Source organism: Tauraco erythrolophus, chromosome 23 (assembly GCF_009769465.1).
Source record: "Tauraco erythrolophus isolate bTauEry1 chromosome 23, bTauEry1.pri, whole genome shotgun sequence".
Classification (NCBI taxonomy): domain Eukaryota; kingdom Metazoa; phylum Chordata; class Aves; order Musophagiformes; family Musophagidae; genus Tauraco; species Tauraco erythrolophus.
The window spans coordinates 1,826,239-1,842,532 of NC_141487.1; the positions used below are offsets into that span (position 1 = coordinate 1,826,239).

The 16,294-nt window shown below is 55.3% G+C and overlaps 2 protein-coding genes across 3 annotated transcripts in view; one reads left to right on the forward strand and one right to left on the reverse strand.

The window, feature by feature from the left end:
- FBXO42 (F-box protein 42) overlaps positions 1-1,728 on the reverse strand; it is a 49,382-nt gene extending 47,654 nt beyond the window's left edge. The window contains exon 1 of the mRNA XM_086625553.1: positions 1,701-1,728. The gene's annotated coding sequence lies outside the window, so the exon portion shown is untranslated. The remainder of the gene's footprint in view (positions 1-1,700) is intronic.
- Positions 1,729-4,367: 2,639 nt separating this feature from the next.
- Positions 4,368-16,056, forward strand: SZRD1 (SUZ RNA binding domain containing 1). 2 transcript variants are annotated; one of them, XM_086625672.1, is made up of 4 exons: positions 4,368-4,423; positions 14,093-14,142; positions 15,147-15,401; positions 15,941-16,056. In XM_086625672.1, exons 1-4 carry the CDS (start codon positions 4,373-4,375, stop codon positions 16,041-16,043), a joined length of 459 nt encoding a protein of 152 aa, XP_086481798.1. In that variant the 5' UTR covers positions 4,368-4,372; the 3' UTR covers positions 16,044-16,056. The 2 variants fall into 2 exon arrangements, with proteins under 2 accessions (XP_086481798.1, XP_086481800.1); XM_086625674.1 differs by having other exon boundaries at positions 15,150-15,401.
- Positions 16,057-16,294: the final 238 nt, after the last annotated feature.

Below are 16,294 nucleotides of genomic sequence, written 5' to 3' on the forward strand. Positions count from 1 at the left end.
TTGTTCTTTTCTCTCCCGATTCTGACACCAGGGAAAGACAGACCCCAGGCAAAGCTGAGGGACGTAACCTAAGGGAAAGCCACTGATACTCCGCCTTCCTCCAGCATGAGCGTAAGGAAAAGGAAGGAGAGATGGTGGTGGGAACAGGCAGGGCTACGGAAACGAGGAAATAACAGCAAGTCTCTTAACTCTCGAATTAACAGGCAGCTCAGAGGTTCGGCTCTCTGGAAGGGTCAAGGCCAGGCTGCGATATAAAGCGGCTCCCTGCGATACAAAGCGGCTCGTTAGGACACTGCAGTGCCATCAGCGACTCGGGGCTTGGCGAGGCCACCTGCGAGGCAGCGGATGGATTCAGCCTTTGGGCAGGAGGTGGCTCCTTGGCTCTTGAAGGGCAGGGTGTAACGACATCGTTACACCCAGGTTACGAATTTAGGTCAGCGGCATCTCCAACGTAATTTATTTTAATTTGTGTCCCCTTTAGTGAAGGGGAAGGCTTCCAGCTGGTGACCTGCAGCACGAACCAGTCTCACCAGCGATAGTTAAAGTCGTTTTAACAGAAACGACGTCCCCGGCGACCGACCGGGTTGTCTGACAAACAGAACACAGTCCCCACGTAACAAACCGATTCCCCATACTGCAGACAAGCACTCCGGTTTGCACGACTTCTCTTTTGTTCTTCCTCCGAGCGTTAATTAGCGTTTCAGTTATTAAGAGCCAGACACCAAGGCTCTGCTCCTGCTCTTGGGGCTCCTAAGAAACGCTGTGCCCGATCTGAAAACCCAAACAGGCTTAAGGAAAGACCCTTCATGCCAGAGAGGTCTGGGCAGCATGACACAATCCTCCCGAGCGAGACCTTGCAGTGCCTGCTCAGCCCAGCCCCGTCGCGACAAAAAAATCATAATAAATAAAGCCACTCTCCAACCACCGACAAGAGATCACCGGCAAAGACAATGGAGACTGCTGGGCTAATAAATGCCAAGCTTGCCACCACTACTAATTTAACACAACGCTTTCCAGACCAAAACAAATATATATACGGGCATACGGCGAGCAGCAAGCGAGGCACGGACGCGGGTCGAGACATGGAGTTATTTGGAGAATAACTGGAGACTGAGCCTCACCTTTGTTTTCCCACGTACGAGACGGGAGCCTTTGGGGCAGCCACGGCACCCCGCAGCCTCCACAGCATCAGCAGCACCCGCTCCCCGACGCTGCCAACCTGTGCCTTGGCACTGCCCAAAGCCAACACTGATTTTTGGGGGCAAACCTGGGTTTTTTTTTTTGGGGGGGGGCAGGTTTTGCCCACCCCAGCACTAAGGAAAACCCCGAGGCTGCCTTCCCCCTCCCCCCCCGGGGCTGCTGCTGCCTTCCGCGGGCCGGGAAGGGGTCTTCGCCCCTCACAGGGACGAGCGGCCCTCGGGGGGGCGGGAAGGGAGGGGGCTACAACACCCCGCGGGGCTCTGCTCTCAATAGGGACCCTCCCAAAAAGAGGTAAGGGGCGAAAAGAAGGGCTCAGCTCCACCCTCGAGCCCCCGAGGGGGTGCCCCCCTCCAGGCGAGGCCTGTCCCGCCCTGAGGGGCCTGGCGGGGCGGACCCCCCGCCGCCGCCGCCGCCTCCTCGCTCCCCGGGGAAGGGGCGCCGCCTGCCGCCGCTCCCACCCCTCCCCGCTCCGGGCAGCCGCATGCAGCGGGGCCGCTCACCTGCCGCCGGGCCCTCAGGGCTGCAGGCAGCGGGGCCGCCGCGTCGCCCAGGTGACGGCTCGAACCGGCGCCGCCATCTTCCCTCCCCTCCGCCGCCCCGCCGCTCCGGCCGCGGCGGAGAGCGCACTGCGCAGGCGCCGGCCGGCCCCGCGTCACATGACCGCGAAGAGGGCGGGGGGTTTGGGTCACGTGGCGACGCGCGCCATGATGGGAAGGTCAATTCTTCCCGCCGCCCAATAGCACGGAGGTTATGGGTGGCCGCCATATTTGGAGGGTCCCGCCAGAAGCACTCGCGCTGCCTCGCCGCCATGTTGGGAGAGGCGGGCGGGCTCGGCCGCCATGTTGGGGAGGTCGGCTCTGAGGAGAAGGTGGCAGGGCGGCTCCCGCTCCTCGCCGGCTGCTTCTCGGGCCTCGGCCGCCGCCCTTCTCCTCACGCCTCGCCCCTTCCCGCGCTCCCCTCCTCAGCCACATCCTGAGGGAGGCACAGCTGGCGCCTGGCGACCCCGAAGCAGGGTCCCCTCGCCGCCTGCCACAGCCCCGCCATGGTCCTGCCTCTCCCCCGAGGCCTGGCCGCCTCCTGAGGCGGGAGGCACAGTGGGGATGGCCCAGCGGGGAGAGATGGGGCCTGTCCCCCTGTCTGAAGGACAGCAGGTGCCTGTTTCGCCACAGAGGTGAGGAAAGGAGGGACCCCTCAGTGCTGCCGGAGCCCTTCCCGGTGGGGGTACGTACGTCTGGGGTGATGTTATTCCTCTGGGGAAGGGGCAGAGGAAGACACCGCCATCCTCTCTGTCTTCCGCAGGCCTGCCTCTACCGCAGAAGTTGCTGCTCAGCATCCCGGATGCGTGTCCTGCCAAATCGGATGCCCCAAATGCCATGGGGAGGGCTGAGATTACCGGAAAGGAGACAGGTTTCTCCACAAGCATGTAAGTAACCCGGCGTTCACCCGGGTGTGCGTATCCGACCGTGAAGATCACGTTCCCAAAAGGTCTGTGATGCTCCGCACAGTTTTGTGGGACACTTCAACAGTGGTGCCGTGGCCGGGAATGGGATTTCTTATGGCATGGGCCAAACTGGCAGGATGGAGGGAAATGTCCAAGAATGACATCGCTGGGGACGCTCAATAGGCTACGGATGGAGCCAACAATGCCGGGCACTGCCTACTTGAAAACACAGTTCCTGTTTCCTTCTGGAAAAAAAAACAAACTGGAGGATGAGTAGGAACAGCCCGAGGCTGCTGCACCCTTTCCTCCCACGGCTCCCATGAGCCCTGCACCTCTCCCTGGGTGGGAACAGGCAATCTCCCACCCCTCTGAGGGGCTAAAAAAGCTGAAATCCTGGGATATAAATCTCCCCTGAGCGCTGTACGCCCTGCAGAACCCTGCTAGCGGCCCCGCTTTCTGTAAACAGCCCCCCAGAACTCGGCTGGGAGGGTGCCCGCTGGGTCCCTGCCCGGATTTTGGGCTTGGCAGAGGAGGGGGAGAGCCGGGGCGGGCTGCTGAGGGGGCCAGGGCAAACCACAGTGTTTATGCCAGGATTTTTTCTACCTGGAGTATTGATTTTTTTATTTATTTTTTTCTTTGTTTTTAAGAAGCCAGTCGCCATCTGCCGGCAAGCTGCAGCTCTCGGGAGGTGTGTTTGGGAGAAAATTTAAGGATTTAAGGTTGGATGAGGCTTTGGGCAACCTGGTGTAGTGGAGGGTGTCCCTGCCCATGGCAGGGGGATTGGAACTGGATGGCCTTTGAGGTCCCTTCCAGCCCAAACTGTTCTGTGATTCTGTGATTTAAGGGCAGTTTCTCCAACTCCCTGTCCAAATGTTTTATTTATTTATTTATATTTTTTTTTTAGGATGCTGGAAGGAGTATTTCATTTTGCTTGCTGGAAAATTAAATGCAACCCTCACCCCCGATACCTTTGTATCGCTCAAAACTCAAGAGCTGCACATCGGTATGATGAATATCCCGGCTACGAAAGAGATAAACCTAATAAATTAGTTTTATTTTGGGGAAATCTAGGATTTTTTTAAAGGTTGTCGCTGAAGCGGTCCCTCCCGCCCCCCAGGAGGTTGAAGAGTTTCGATGAAAGGTGATCAAACAGGGGCGATGGAAGGACACACGGACACCTCGACGCCTGCAGGAGGGGCGCTGCGGGGAGCGCCCAGGCTAAGGAACAGCATTTGATACACACAGAGCGGCCGCTTCCATCAATAACCCCAAAATTAAGGAAAAACGCCCCAAAAAACCACCGGGCTGTTGGGGCGTGAAACCGCGCGTGCTGCTGCCGCCTCTTGTGCGCTGCTGCTGGCGAACGCGCTGGCTCCGGGGCGGGGCGAGTGTGCCAACGTGAGTGTGTGTGCCAACGTGAGTGTGTGTGCCAACGTGAGCGTGTGTGCCAACGTGAGTGTGCAACACGCACGCGTGTGCTTCCCCGTCTCTTTGGCCGGTCCTCCCGCCCTCCAGGGGGCGCCCCTCCGCCGCCCGCCAGCCCCGCCGCACGTGGCCGCCCGCAGCGGCGCACCGCGCATGCGCCCTCCCCTCCACCACCGGCCCCGCGCCCTCCCGCCCTTTCCCCGCGGTGCGCAGGCGCGGCGGGCGCGGGCCGGTAGGCGGCGGCGGCGCAGGCGCGCGCATGCGCGGGGCGCGGGCTGGCGGCGGCGGCGGCGGAGGGGAATTAAAATGGAAGATGAGGAGGTCGCCGAGAGCTGGGAGGAGGCGGCCGACAGCGGGGTGAGGGCGGCTACGTGGGGCGGCGCGGGCCGGCCGGGGGCGGTGGGGGGAGAGGGGGAGGCGGCGTGGCGGCGCTGGAGGAGGCGGTGGGGCGCCGCGCGCCCCGAGCGCATGCTAGGCCTCTTAAAGGGACCGCGGCCTCTCTCGGCGCGGGGGGGGGGCTGCAGCCCGGCCACAGCCCCTCCGGCTCGCCTGCTCGCTATCCCTCTATGCCGGGCTGCCGCAGGGAGCTGCTCCCTGCCCGTCCTGCCTCCCCCGCTTCCCACTCGGTCTCCAAACCCATCCCTCTTTCCCCCCAGCCTTGTGGAGCTGCGGCGGGGGGGGGGGGGCAGCGGCCGGTCAGTGCGGGTCGCAGCCGAGCCCGGAACAAAGCTCCTGCTGCCGGGGGGCGTGTGGCAGGGGCTGGGAGGATGGCGGGTAGCTCGCTCCCTCTGCTGAGAGGCTCCGACCAAACGTGCCTCCTCGGCATCACGTTAGCCCTCGCAGGGGCTCTGGGGAGGGGTGGGTGGGCTGCGCCTCGTGGGGTGCAGCGGGGGAGCTGGGGGCTCACGTCAGAAGCCCTTTCTCGCCCTTACGTTGGGATGGACACGCTGCTTCGTCAGGTCAAAACGTGAGGAGCCCTAATGTGGCCTGGAGTATCTCCCAGTGTGGGAGCTGCAGCTCTCGCCTGCTTTTAATAGCCGGCTCAATAGCTGAAGTTTTCGTCACGTCTCTCATGCCAAGAGACTCCGAATCACTCCTGCTTGCAAAATAAAATCTTTATTTTAGCAGGAGTGTGGGCGGGTGATCTGTGGGGTGTTCACAACAGCACGGCGAGAGGAAGGAAACCGTCTCTGCCAGGCAGACTCCTCTTTTAACGAGATCGATGGGCTCGTTGACGATCAGAGGGCAGAAGGGCTTCGTAACAATGACCTGGTGAGAAGGCTGAATTTGATTCTGGTCAGATTGGGTTACGGCTGGCCAGAACGGGGTAGCAAAATAGACCCTGTAACTCAATGCCCTCGCCAAGCGGTGTGAGAGGTGGCAGCGGCAGGCTGGCAGGGTGAACGAAGCCACTCGCCCTCTCCTCTGGCCAGTGCCCTGCGACTGCAGTCACAGGAAGCCTCGTGCCGGGTGGTGGAGTTAATTCCGGCGCTCGTTAAATCGTTCCATGAAGGGACATGGCTCATGTCTCGGGAGCTGATGATAGCTGTGGCCTTGAGTAATGGTTTAAAATTGTAGGGCTGCTCGAATCCCAGCCATTGACTGTCTTTCCTCTTTGTCCTTTCGGCTTGTACCTTTCAAGTGTTCTTTTAAATCCCTTAGGAGGAAAAAAATCTCTGTCACCTGTCCTTTCTCACGTCCTTTTCCAGTTCAAACTGCTGAGAATTTGTGTTCACAAACTCGGTGGCGCTTGAGTGGCTGAGCAGAGACATTTCTTGAGGAGCCACCACTGTGCTTGCAGCTGCTTTTGCAGTTGTCGGGCAGTTGGAGTGATGAGAAAAGCGAGCTGTCTGCAGCAGGAGCTCTTCTTACGTAAGAGAAGAGACAGGAGCGACTTTCTGGCATCTGTCGTCGTTTAGAAAGGTCATTTTCAGACCCTGTCTGGCAGGAAGGAGACCCTCTGCTGCTGTTGGTGGCCGCAGGAAGCGAAAAAGCTAAGGGAGCTGGAGCGGAGGAGGGCCCGACCTCGTCTTGTTTGGTGTTTTTTGTGATCCGGATGGATGCCCGTGCAGTTGGGGACTGCAGGTTCTCCGTGCTGCTACAGAAATCAAAGCTACCGGAGGTAGGCAGGCTGAGAAAAGAGGAAGAGAGGGCAGGAAGAGGCTCTGCTGTAGAGCAGGCAGCGTGACCGACTCACTCGTTGGCAGTCGGAAGAGATTTTGGGTGCTTCTGCTGTTCTCTGTGCCCAAAACGAGTACAAGTTGGGGGCTGAACTGTTGGGGAGCAGGACAGGGGAAAGGGACCTGGGGGTCCTGGTGGACAGCAGGATGACCATGAGCCAGCAATGTGCCCTGGTGGCCAAGAAGGCCAATGGCATCCTGGGGTGTATTAGAAGGGGTGTGGTGAGTAGGTGGAGAGAGGTTCTCCTCTCCCTCTACTCTGCCCTGGTGAGGCCACATCTGGAATATTGTGTCCAGTTCTGGGCCCCCTAGTTCAAGAAGGACAAGGAACTGCTGGAGAGAGTCCAGCGCAGGGCCACGACGATGATGAAGGGAGTGGAGCATCTCCCTTCTGAGGAAAGGCTGAGGGAGATGGGTCTCTTTAGCTTGGAGAAGAGGAGACTGAGGGGGGACCTCATTAATGTTTATAAATATGGAAAGGGTGACTGCCATGAGGATGGAGCCAGGCTCTTCTCAGTGGCATCCAATGACAGGACAAGGGGAAATGGATCTAAGCTGGAACAAAGAAGGTTCCGCTTAAACATGAGGCAGAACTTCTTCCCAGTAAGGGGAACAGAACACTGGGACAGGCTGCCCAGAGAGGTTGTGGAGTCTCCTTCTCTGGAGATGTTCCAAACCCCCCGGACACATTCTTGTGTGATCTGATCTAGGTGTTCCTGCTCCAGCAGGGGGATTGGACCAGATGATCCTTTGAGGTCCCTTCCAGTCCCTCACATTCTGGGATTCTGTGAAACCCCACTGCAGTCGTCGGGGAGGGGAGCCTGGGAACTGCCTGAACAAGACGGGCTCTCTGTGGAAGGTGTGAGAGGAAAAAGGATGTGCAGGAAAAGCATGTGAGCTGGCCTGGTCCTGTCATTACAGTTTGTTTTTTTTTTAAATTGTCTCAAAGTATTTAACCAGGCCAAGTGCAAGGTCCTACATCTGGGTCGTGGCAATCCCAGGCACAAATACAGACTGGGCGGAGAATGGATCGAGAGCAGCCCTGAGGAGAAGGACTTGGGAGTACTGGTGGACGAGAAGCTCAATATGAGCCGGCAATGTGCTCTTGCGGCCCAGAAGGCCAACCGCGTCCTGGGCTGCATCAAGAGGAGCGTGGCCAGCAGGTCGAGGGAGGTGATTCTTCCCCTCTACTCTGCCCTCGTGAGACCTCACCTGGAGTACTGCGTCCAGTTCTGGAGCCCCCAACATAAGAAGGACATGGACCAGTTGGAGAGGGTCCAGAGGAGGGCCACGAAGATGATAAGAGGGCTGGAGCACCTTTCCTATGAGGACAGGCTGAAAGAGTTGGGGCTGTTCAGCCTGGAGAAGAGGAGGCTCCGGGGTGACCTTATAGTGGTCTTCCAGTACCTCAAGGGGGCCTACGGGAAAGATGGGGAGAGGCTGTTCAGGAGGGCCAGTTGTGATAGGACAAGGGGTAATGGTTTTAAAATAGAGGGAGGTAGATTCAGGTTGGATATTAGGAAAAAATTTTTTACCATGAGAGTTGTAGAACACTGGAACAGGTTGCCCAGAGAGGTGGTGGATGCTCCATCCCTGGAGACGTTCAAGGCCAGGTTGGACGAGGCCCTGAGCAACCTGATCTAGTTGGAGATATCCCTGTTCCTTGCAGGGGGTTGGACTAGATGACCTTTGAAGGTCTCTTCCAGCCCTAACCATGCTATGATTCTATGAAAAACGTGCCGAAGCCCACCTCATTCCTGCCGTCTCTACGTCGGTTGGTGTGTGAGTGGCAGAGGGGGCTGCCCGCCTTGGATTTCACCCTCCGGCCACGGCGGCACGGTCACTGGTTAGAAAGGTTTTACCTGGTGTCGCTTCGAGTCGCTAAATATGAGCAAAGTACGGAGAAGTCCAAAGGGAAATATTCCGGAGCGTAATGCCGTTCCCTCCGCTCTGCTCGGGTGGTCAGAGGACGAGGTAGCGGGGATTTGGCACGTGGGAGCTGTACCCTGGAGGAGACCTGAGAGCACAACCTCCGAGTTTTGATGTCAGGAAGAAGGGCTGTGAGGATAGGGTTTGATTTTATTTAAAAAAAAAAAAATAATTTAGTAAATATTTACTTTAGGTATTTGTAATCAGTCAAAAAAAACCACCTTGAAACTGGGAAATGGAAGTTTCTCTTCCTGCTCCTCAGCATCGCTTGGGCAGAGGCGGTTTGTTTGGTGAGAAAAGTGATGTTTGTAGGTTGGGAACGAGCAGGTACCTCAATAACCGGGAAGCGAGTGTCGGGTTTGGGATATCGGCCCTGCCTGGGTCTTTCGGGAGCGGTCTCTGTCTCGTACCTGCTCTTGCAGAACATCTGGATGCGCTGACTGCCCCACGCAGGGACGTGGGTGCAGAAGGCAAGGATGATCCTTGGGATTAGAGATGTGCCTTCGCAAAATCACATGGAAATTAGAGGGATTTTGCCAAGTTTTAGCCTCTGTTGTTTTTTTTTTTTCTATAAAAGGTGTAAATACATTCCTGATCTGGATCTCTGAGGAACGTCTGGGCACCTCGCTGCCACAGGAGGTGCGGAGAGTGGTGCTGCTGCCCTCCCAAATGCTTTTTTTCCCCTCTCCGTAACATATCCGTGCTGGGAATACCGTGTGGCGCCTGCCAGGCTTGTTCCCAAAAATACTCTCGTGTCCTGTTTCTCCGTCTCCCTGCTGCCAGGAAGCGGTGTCTGCCTATGGAAGATGTGAACGCCAGCGCAGCGGGAAAGCATCCGCGGCTTGCTCGGGTACGGTCCGAGCCAGGATTGAACGTACGCGCAATAACTTGGAGAATTAATTAATGGAGCAGCCCGATTCCCGATAGCCTCAGGAGTTGGAATGTTCCAGCAATTAATAGGAGATTAATTTCTCTTCAGAGGAAAGAAATAGGTGGTTAATGAGGAGTCAGCTTGGAGATATCTTAGGATTATCTACTTGTGCTCTTACTCGGTGGTTTTGGTGGAGCAGGTGTCTGCAGCTGTAAGTTCTTGGCTACCTGTGACAGCTTTGCTAACCTCAGATGTTAGAACCTAATTTTTTATGTTTTTCCTAAAGAACAAGACATTAACCAGGCCTTGGGAGTTTCTCTCCTGTCCTTTAGAGAACAACAGAGTACCTGGTGATGCTTTTAACAAGCAGACAAGGCTTTGTTTTTTAGCGTCGGCGTAGGAGAATGCAATTCCAGCCTGAATTCCCTCTTTCTGGGTTCGATCTCGCGCATTAGTTGGGTGAGGAAGGGTAGAAGGTTGTCTTCAGGGGTAATTTTCAGTAAATACATCAAGGAAGGTGGTTAATCATTTTCTAGAGCTGCCTATTTGAAACGTTACAAAATTTCTGGGTGAGCACTGCTTCCTTTATCAGTTACTGTCCTGTGCTCTGCCAGGAGGGCTGGTAGATTCCTGGATTTCTGCAAAGTAACTTAATTTTGGAGGTAGGAGAGGGTAGATGTCCTCCTAGGATAAGGGATTTGTAGGAAGCCCAAGGCTCTGCCTTCCTTCAAGCATTTGCTTGTGGTTACTCACTAAACTCGAAATAAAAAACAGCTGGCAGTTCCCTTGTTATTCCTCCCCCCTGTATCAGTGGAGCTCGGGGCTGCTGGAATTTAGTCTATTTAGAGAGTCTTTGCTGGCAATGACGGGAAGGATAATTGTTTGTACGTGTCTGACCTGTGACAGCTACTCCAACAAAGTTCTTGAGGCAACAGCTCGGGCTGACTCAGGCCTCCGTGCATACATTGGAGAGCCAGGTTTGCTTGGGAATGTGCTTAGACCCCCTATGTGATCCGTAGGGGCATCCCTTCCTGAGGGGCACGTTTCTGGGGCGTCGAGGGGAGCGTTTGTCACTTCACTCGCCAGTAACATCACAAAATTATCAGCTGTGTTGGTGGGGCTCTTATTTAGGAGGAGAGACCGTGGGGAGCGTCGGATGCAAGTGGCAGGTTTGTGTCTTGGCAGATACATCATTGCTTTCCGAGAGGTGTTTGATTGATCCTTTCATGTATTGATCCTTTTGTGTATTTATGGATCCTTTTTCTCAGGGTTAAAGGGTAGGAAAGATGGTTGGGATGGGGCCCAAGTTCAGTTTCCATTACATCCTCATCTACAAATGCGGCTTAAATGTCAAAGAACAGTGTCTTCTTCGTGCTGTTTGTTTGGGTCTTTTTTAGTATCTAGACATAATAGCACTAAAAATAGTTTGTTGAGATCCTTTACTAATCTTTGGGGAGGGTGCTTTGAACAGGGGGTGTAGACAACGCCTGGGTTTTGGTTATCTAAAGAAGTTTGTTTGGGAACTGAAAGCTCGGAGAGCCTCCTGAGAAGATTAATAACTGATTTTTTTTTTTTTTTTTTTTTTTTGTGTGCAATGTGACCTGCCCAGTTCCTGGCTACGTCCTCAAATGCCAAATCTACTTGTCTCTGCGGCGAGCTCGTGCCTTCGGGTTGTTGTAGCGCATCTGGCACTTGCCCGGCGAGTCAGCTCCTAATTTTATCTCCTTACCCACATTCCGGTGACAACGTGACATCGCAGTGGAAAGGGAATGACATCAGCAGGCGACCAGATCGGTGCAGAGCAGGGGCAAGGATTTATTTTTATTTATTCTTTGTCAAATTAATAAGCCACGTCAAGGCGTTGCTGCTTCTCGAGCTCGTAAATTCGGGCAGCGCGATCCCCGTCACGGCTGCGCGAGGCGGCCGCTGTCTCGCGGTGGTTTTGCAGGGTGATGAAGGGCTGCCCCTTTAGGATTGCAAACGCTCCCTGCCTACAATTCCAATAATATTAAGTAGTAGTAATATTAAACACCACGATTTGGCAGTGCTGTGGCTTTTGCTGAGAAAAGATGGGGTCAATCCCTGCGTCGAAAAAGAAAACACGACTTCTGACACGCCGAGAGGTGCGTGTGAGGTGAGGAGCTGCTGTGGTTTTTTACACCAACCATCCACTTTGAACACAAAGGAAAACTTTTCCTACCCAAGAGTTCAGGGAATGTCTGGAGACAGCTGGAAACCCCTCAGCAGTGCTGGGAATTATGAGGATCGTGTAAGACTTAACACTTTTTTGGACGGAGTGAGAGCGACACGTGTATATTTTGTGGGGATGGTTGGTTTAGGTTACTCTGCCAGGATTTCTACGTATGGAGGAAGCCTCTTGGTTTGGAGAGGACATACTGGTTCTAACAGCCACTGATGTTATAACGTAGAGGATATTTTAGCTGCCTGTTACTTTGCTCCGTGGTGAGGAGCAACCATGGAGCCCGCATGTGGTGGTGATGATCCGGGACCGCGCGCGTTCATGTAGTGACCACTGGCAATGGCGGAGGGACGAGAGGCAAAAACACAAAGTATTTTGCAAGAAACGGTCCGCAGAGGAGTGGAAAGGAGTGAAACTGAGCCTGTAAAGGGCTCGTTTGGAGAGGGGTGTCGTGATGGTTCGAAGGATTCCTTCGAGGAAGCTTGCGTGTGTCGAGCAAATTCAAGAGCCGGATTATTTATTTTCTTTCCGATAGGGGAAGCTGCAGGTTCTGGCGTCGGAGAACGCGGTCGGAGGAAGCCCCGCGCGCGCGCCAGGGCAGGAAGAGCTGTCCCGCAGCGCTGCGTGCGACAGCCGCGTTAATCGGAGCGTTTTTCCGATGCTGAGGTGGGACTGACGCTGTGCGATTCCGGGATCTCGTAGTCCGACGGACAGACCGCGATGTCAGCCCCGGGACTGACCCGCCAAGCCGCTGGGAATGGGGAAAATGTGGTTTTTGTCAGAGCCGTCTCTCCTCTGCCAGGAAGGAGAGAGGTGAGAGCAGAACAAAGCCTTCCTCGTGGCTACCGTGTGGCTCGCATCCTCTCGTGCCCCACGGTCCTGGCTGGCGGCCGTCATGCTCATCCGCTCGGTTCGGCGCCGTGGTTCCGACTCGCGGTTGGCTCCGTTGTCGCTGCGCGGCGCCCAGCGCTGAGCGACACGAGTCGGGATGCCCTCGGACGCGCTTCCTCCCCCCCCCCGTCTTCCTGTCGTCCCTCTCCCCACGCGCTGAAGTGTTTAACAAGGGATATTTAAGGAGGCTTCCTTCCAGGCCGCCGCTTCCAGGAGGCCCTGGGGAGGCGCGGTTGGCTGTGTGAGTTGGAAGAAGTGCTTTAAAGGTTCTTCTGTGGCAGGATGTGAGCTTTTCTGGCGTGGTGCGGGCAGATGAGCTAACCCCTTCCTCTTCATTTGACTTTCATTGTTTGCCACCAGCCACTCTACGACGTTTTCATCCTCGCCGGGATATCCGTTTCCCAACTGGCCGTTCCTCCGTCTTTGCGGCCAGGAGGCAGCTGATTCTCCGTCCTCCTGAGCAGCGTTAGGATGGGATTTTTTTCCTCCCAGTCTTCTTGAAAAGGAAGGAAACTGCAGGTGTGTTTGGCCTCGACGGGATGCTCTAGCTGTGACCTGGCCAAGCCACTGGCTGGTTTTGTTCTTACGAATCACCCGTCACATCCCAGGATGGTGTTTGGGAGAAAATTCCACCCCCCACCCGCCATTTATCTTCCCAAAATGATTTATAACCATTCCCTCCTAGATGAAGGCTGTTGGCCTGCGTGACCGGGAGCGAACGCCGTGGTTTGGCGTCTCGTAGCGACTTGCCTTCGTTCCCTGCTTAATGGGGCACCGGGGAATTGCCGCGCAAACCAGTTTCCTTACTGGGTTGTGCCTCCTGTGGTTTTTGACAGCGGGGTAGGCTCGGCTGGCAGCGAGCTTTCGGCAGAGTTAACCACACCAGCCTGAAAAGTAGAGCAAGCCAGAAGCTTGGAATTTCCTTCCGTGTTGCCAGTCATCAGCTGGCGAAACTGGGACGCTCTCAGGTAGTTGTTTTTCTTTTTTTTTAATATTTTTTTTTCCCTTTTTCCTCTTCATTGATTAGATAAAACACACGGCTGTTCCGGAGGCTCTTTGAACAGCGTCAGCGGTCGTGAGGATCTAAAGACAGCGGCGAGGTTGGGGCAGGTTACTTAAAGAGAGACTGGGGCTGAAAGTTGGTGGTTTTTGTCTCTTCAGCGAGGTTTTTCCGCGCAGTCGCTCCGGTTGCAAAACACCAACACCTTTGCTAAGGCAGGTGCAAGCCCCGGGCAGAAGCTGACACGCTTACAGCCGCGCTCTGCCGGCGTTCGGGGGTGATTAACGCGTCTTTCCGCCAACGGATGACTCGGCAGCTGCGCCGCAAAGGGAAGGAGAAGCGCAGTAAGGCTCCGCTCCGCTCCGACGAGTCCTCGGGTGCACCTCGGGCAGGGCAGGGACTTTTTTTTGGGAAGGAGGGTTCTTGCAGCAAGCAGCAGGAATGCGGACCTGCCGGCTAGGCCTGCGAATGGCTGCAGGCTCCGGGGCTGAGCCACCCTGCTGAAATCAAGCGTGGGGACTGATGCGCATCGTCCCGGCCGGCGGCTGCGGCTGCTTCGGAGCCTGAGAGGTTTGGCGCCGATTCCTGCTTGGATCTGGGAATACCTTACTGTGTATTCCCATGGCTCTTTACCCTTAATGCTGTTTTTTTTTTTTTTTTCCGACTGAAGTCCTTAAAATGAGAGATGAGTGCCTGGCGGCTGCCCTTTCACGGCGATACGCAAAATCCACAGCCCGCTGTAGGTGGATGAGCGGCTACGGTAGAATATCCGGGGTGGCTCTGCCTTCTTCTGCCTCTGGATTTGCAAGTCATCCTGCTCCACAGACTCTCCCTGCCCGCTTTGTAGCGTCGCTGCACGGAAGAGTGAAGTGAAACGCCTGCGGAGACGGACTCGAACTCCGATCTCCGAGATGAGCCTTCAGGGTTTTTTTATTTTTATCTCCTTCTTTTGTAGGCAATAGACAGACGGTTGGAAAAGAAGCTGAAGATCACGCAGAAGGAAAGGTAACGATGCTGCGTTGTTTGGGGGGGCAAAAAAAAACCCACCTTATTTTCCTGAGGTGCTATTGGACGTCCGGAGGCCTGGGGAGCAGGAACAGCAGGGAAACAGCTTGGAACTGAGGAGAGAACTCTGGATTTGAGTTCAGAAACAGGGAATCCCTTTAATCGTGCCACTAGATGGCCCTTTCGATCCGTGGCGGGGTAGTGGAAAGCTTCTTGAGAGTGATTTTATTTCAGAGCCGGGTCTTCCAGACTGGATGTAGCCACGGCTCTGGGGAAGCCATGTAAGAAAAAGACACTCAGAGGAAGAAATGGGTGAGTCAGGCCATCCCGCTCACTACAGTGGCTTGTCAGGTCTTGCATCAGTAAGAATTTCTTTTCCTGCTTACTTTAGGCTGGGGCAGAGGTGTGTTTGTTATTATCTTCCAGGAGAATCATTTTTAATCGCTCCTGACAAGTCTCTTGTTGGTTTGTTGGGTGTTTTTTTTTCCTGCTTTGATTCTTGGTAGACCACTTAGAGTCGTGGTGTTACTCTCTGGGACTTGTGCACAGAGAAGGGCCCATTAAAAAAATGTCAAGTGATGAGACAGGGTCCAAGAGAAGTGAAATGGCAGGATTTGAAGCGGAAAGCCGGGTATCCCGGCAAGAGCACCCCTAAAAGTCTTTGCAGGGAATGGAATCGAGGTGCTTATACCGATATCTTCGAATAAAAGGGCTAAAACTTTTGCCCAGTGTGTGCTTCCCTTTGCTTTGGGGGAGTTTAAAGACGCCGAAGGCAGCGGGGACTGGTTTGCTGTCCGTGCTGAGCCAACCTCCTGCAAACCCGCCTGCCGCTCCAGTTCAGGGTAACAAACACAACAAGGTCTTTAATTATTACAGGCTGCCTCTTCATCACAGGAATGACATCCGACCGGGAGGAATTCACACGCCGAGCAAAAAGCACGCTCGCTGTAGCAGACAAGTACCGACCAAATGTTTTCTTTCTTTCTTTCTGTTTTTTTTAACAGTAGAAAGTCAAAATCTCCTCCTAAAGTGCCGATCGTGATTCAGGACGACAGCCTTCCCGCAGGTCCTCCCCCGCAGATCCGCATCTTGAAGAGGCCGACGACCAACGGCGTGCTCAGCAATCCCAACTCCGCCAGCAGGCCGGCCTTCCCCGTCAAATCCTTGGCGCAGAGGGAGGCGGAATACGCGGAAGCCAGGAAGCGAATACTGGGCAGCGCGAGCCCCGAAGAAGAGCAGGAGAAACCCATTCTGGATAGGTGAGAAACTCCATTTTTTTAGGGAAGAGTGTGGCCTTCTGTGCCACGGTGTCTGTGCGCGCTCCGTGCAAACACCTTCCTATCGGAAGGAGAGGGATGAGCTCCTTGAGGAGTAAAGTGAGGCCGGCGAGGAGAAAGGAGCGCTTTGTTAGCCAGCGAGGCATCATAAATCCCAAAAATATGGGAGTTAAGGGAAGCATGAGTGCCTGGTAAGGCCACAAAGGTTATCCTGGAAGAGGGCATGGGCAGCCATGTTATCCTGGCGGGATGTATCCGTGTCTTTGCGGAGGTCCTTGATTTGAGGGGATTTGAAGGCACTGTGCTCTCTCTGTCATTGCAACGTGGGTCGTGGCTACCGGAGAAGGAGACTCCCAAATCTTTGGGGGAAAAAAAAAAAGTTTAATTTGGGTTCCCCATCCCAGAGAGCAACGCTTGCCCATCGTGGCAGCAGCTTCCCGCCGTGGCCGGTTTCTCAAAGGCGTCCAGCACGACGCAGCCATCCCGCTGCCTCCTCTGATCTCGTTTCTCCCTCCCGGCAGGCCGCCGAGGATCTCGCAGCCGGACGACACCAGACAACCCAACAATGTGATCAGACAACCTCTGGGTCCCGATGGCTCACAGGGCTTCAAGCAGCGCAGATAAACGCGGGCGGGAGATGCCGCTGCGGAAGGCAGGGTCCGCCGGCACGGGTCGCGTCGCCGCGGCGGGCCCACGGACTCGAGCAAAGGGAACTACTCGGTTTATTTGCACTGTGATTTTTATTTTTTGGGGGGTTTTTGGTTTTGTTTCCCCTTTGCTCTGCCCACTGTGACCTTCAACCCCGCGCACTGTGATCATCTCCCCTCTCCACCCACTGTGACTGACAAACCGGGAAGGGCTGTCCCCGAATCGCC

Excerpts from the sequence above, each read along its gene's own strand:
- SZRD1 (XM_086625672.1), top strand. The coding sequence starts at position 4,373 with ATGGAAGATGAGGAGGTCGCCGAGAGCTGGGAGGAGGCGGCCGACAGC. Across the intron at positions 4,424-14,092 it reads AGGAGGCGGCCGACAGCGGG|GCAATAGACAGACGGTTGGA; the intron begins GTGAGGGCGGCT and ends CTTCTTTTGTAG. Across the intron at positions 14,143-15,146 it reads AAGATCACGCAGAAGGAAAG|TAGAAAGTCAAAATCTCCTC; the intron begins GTAACGATGCTG and ends TTTTTTTAACAG.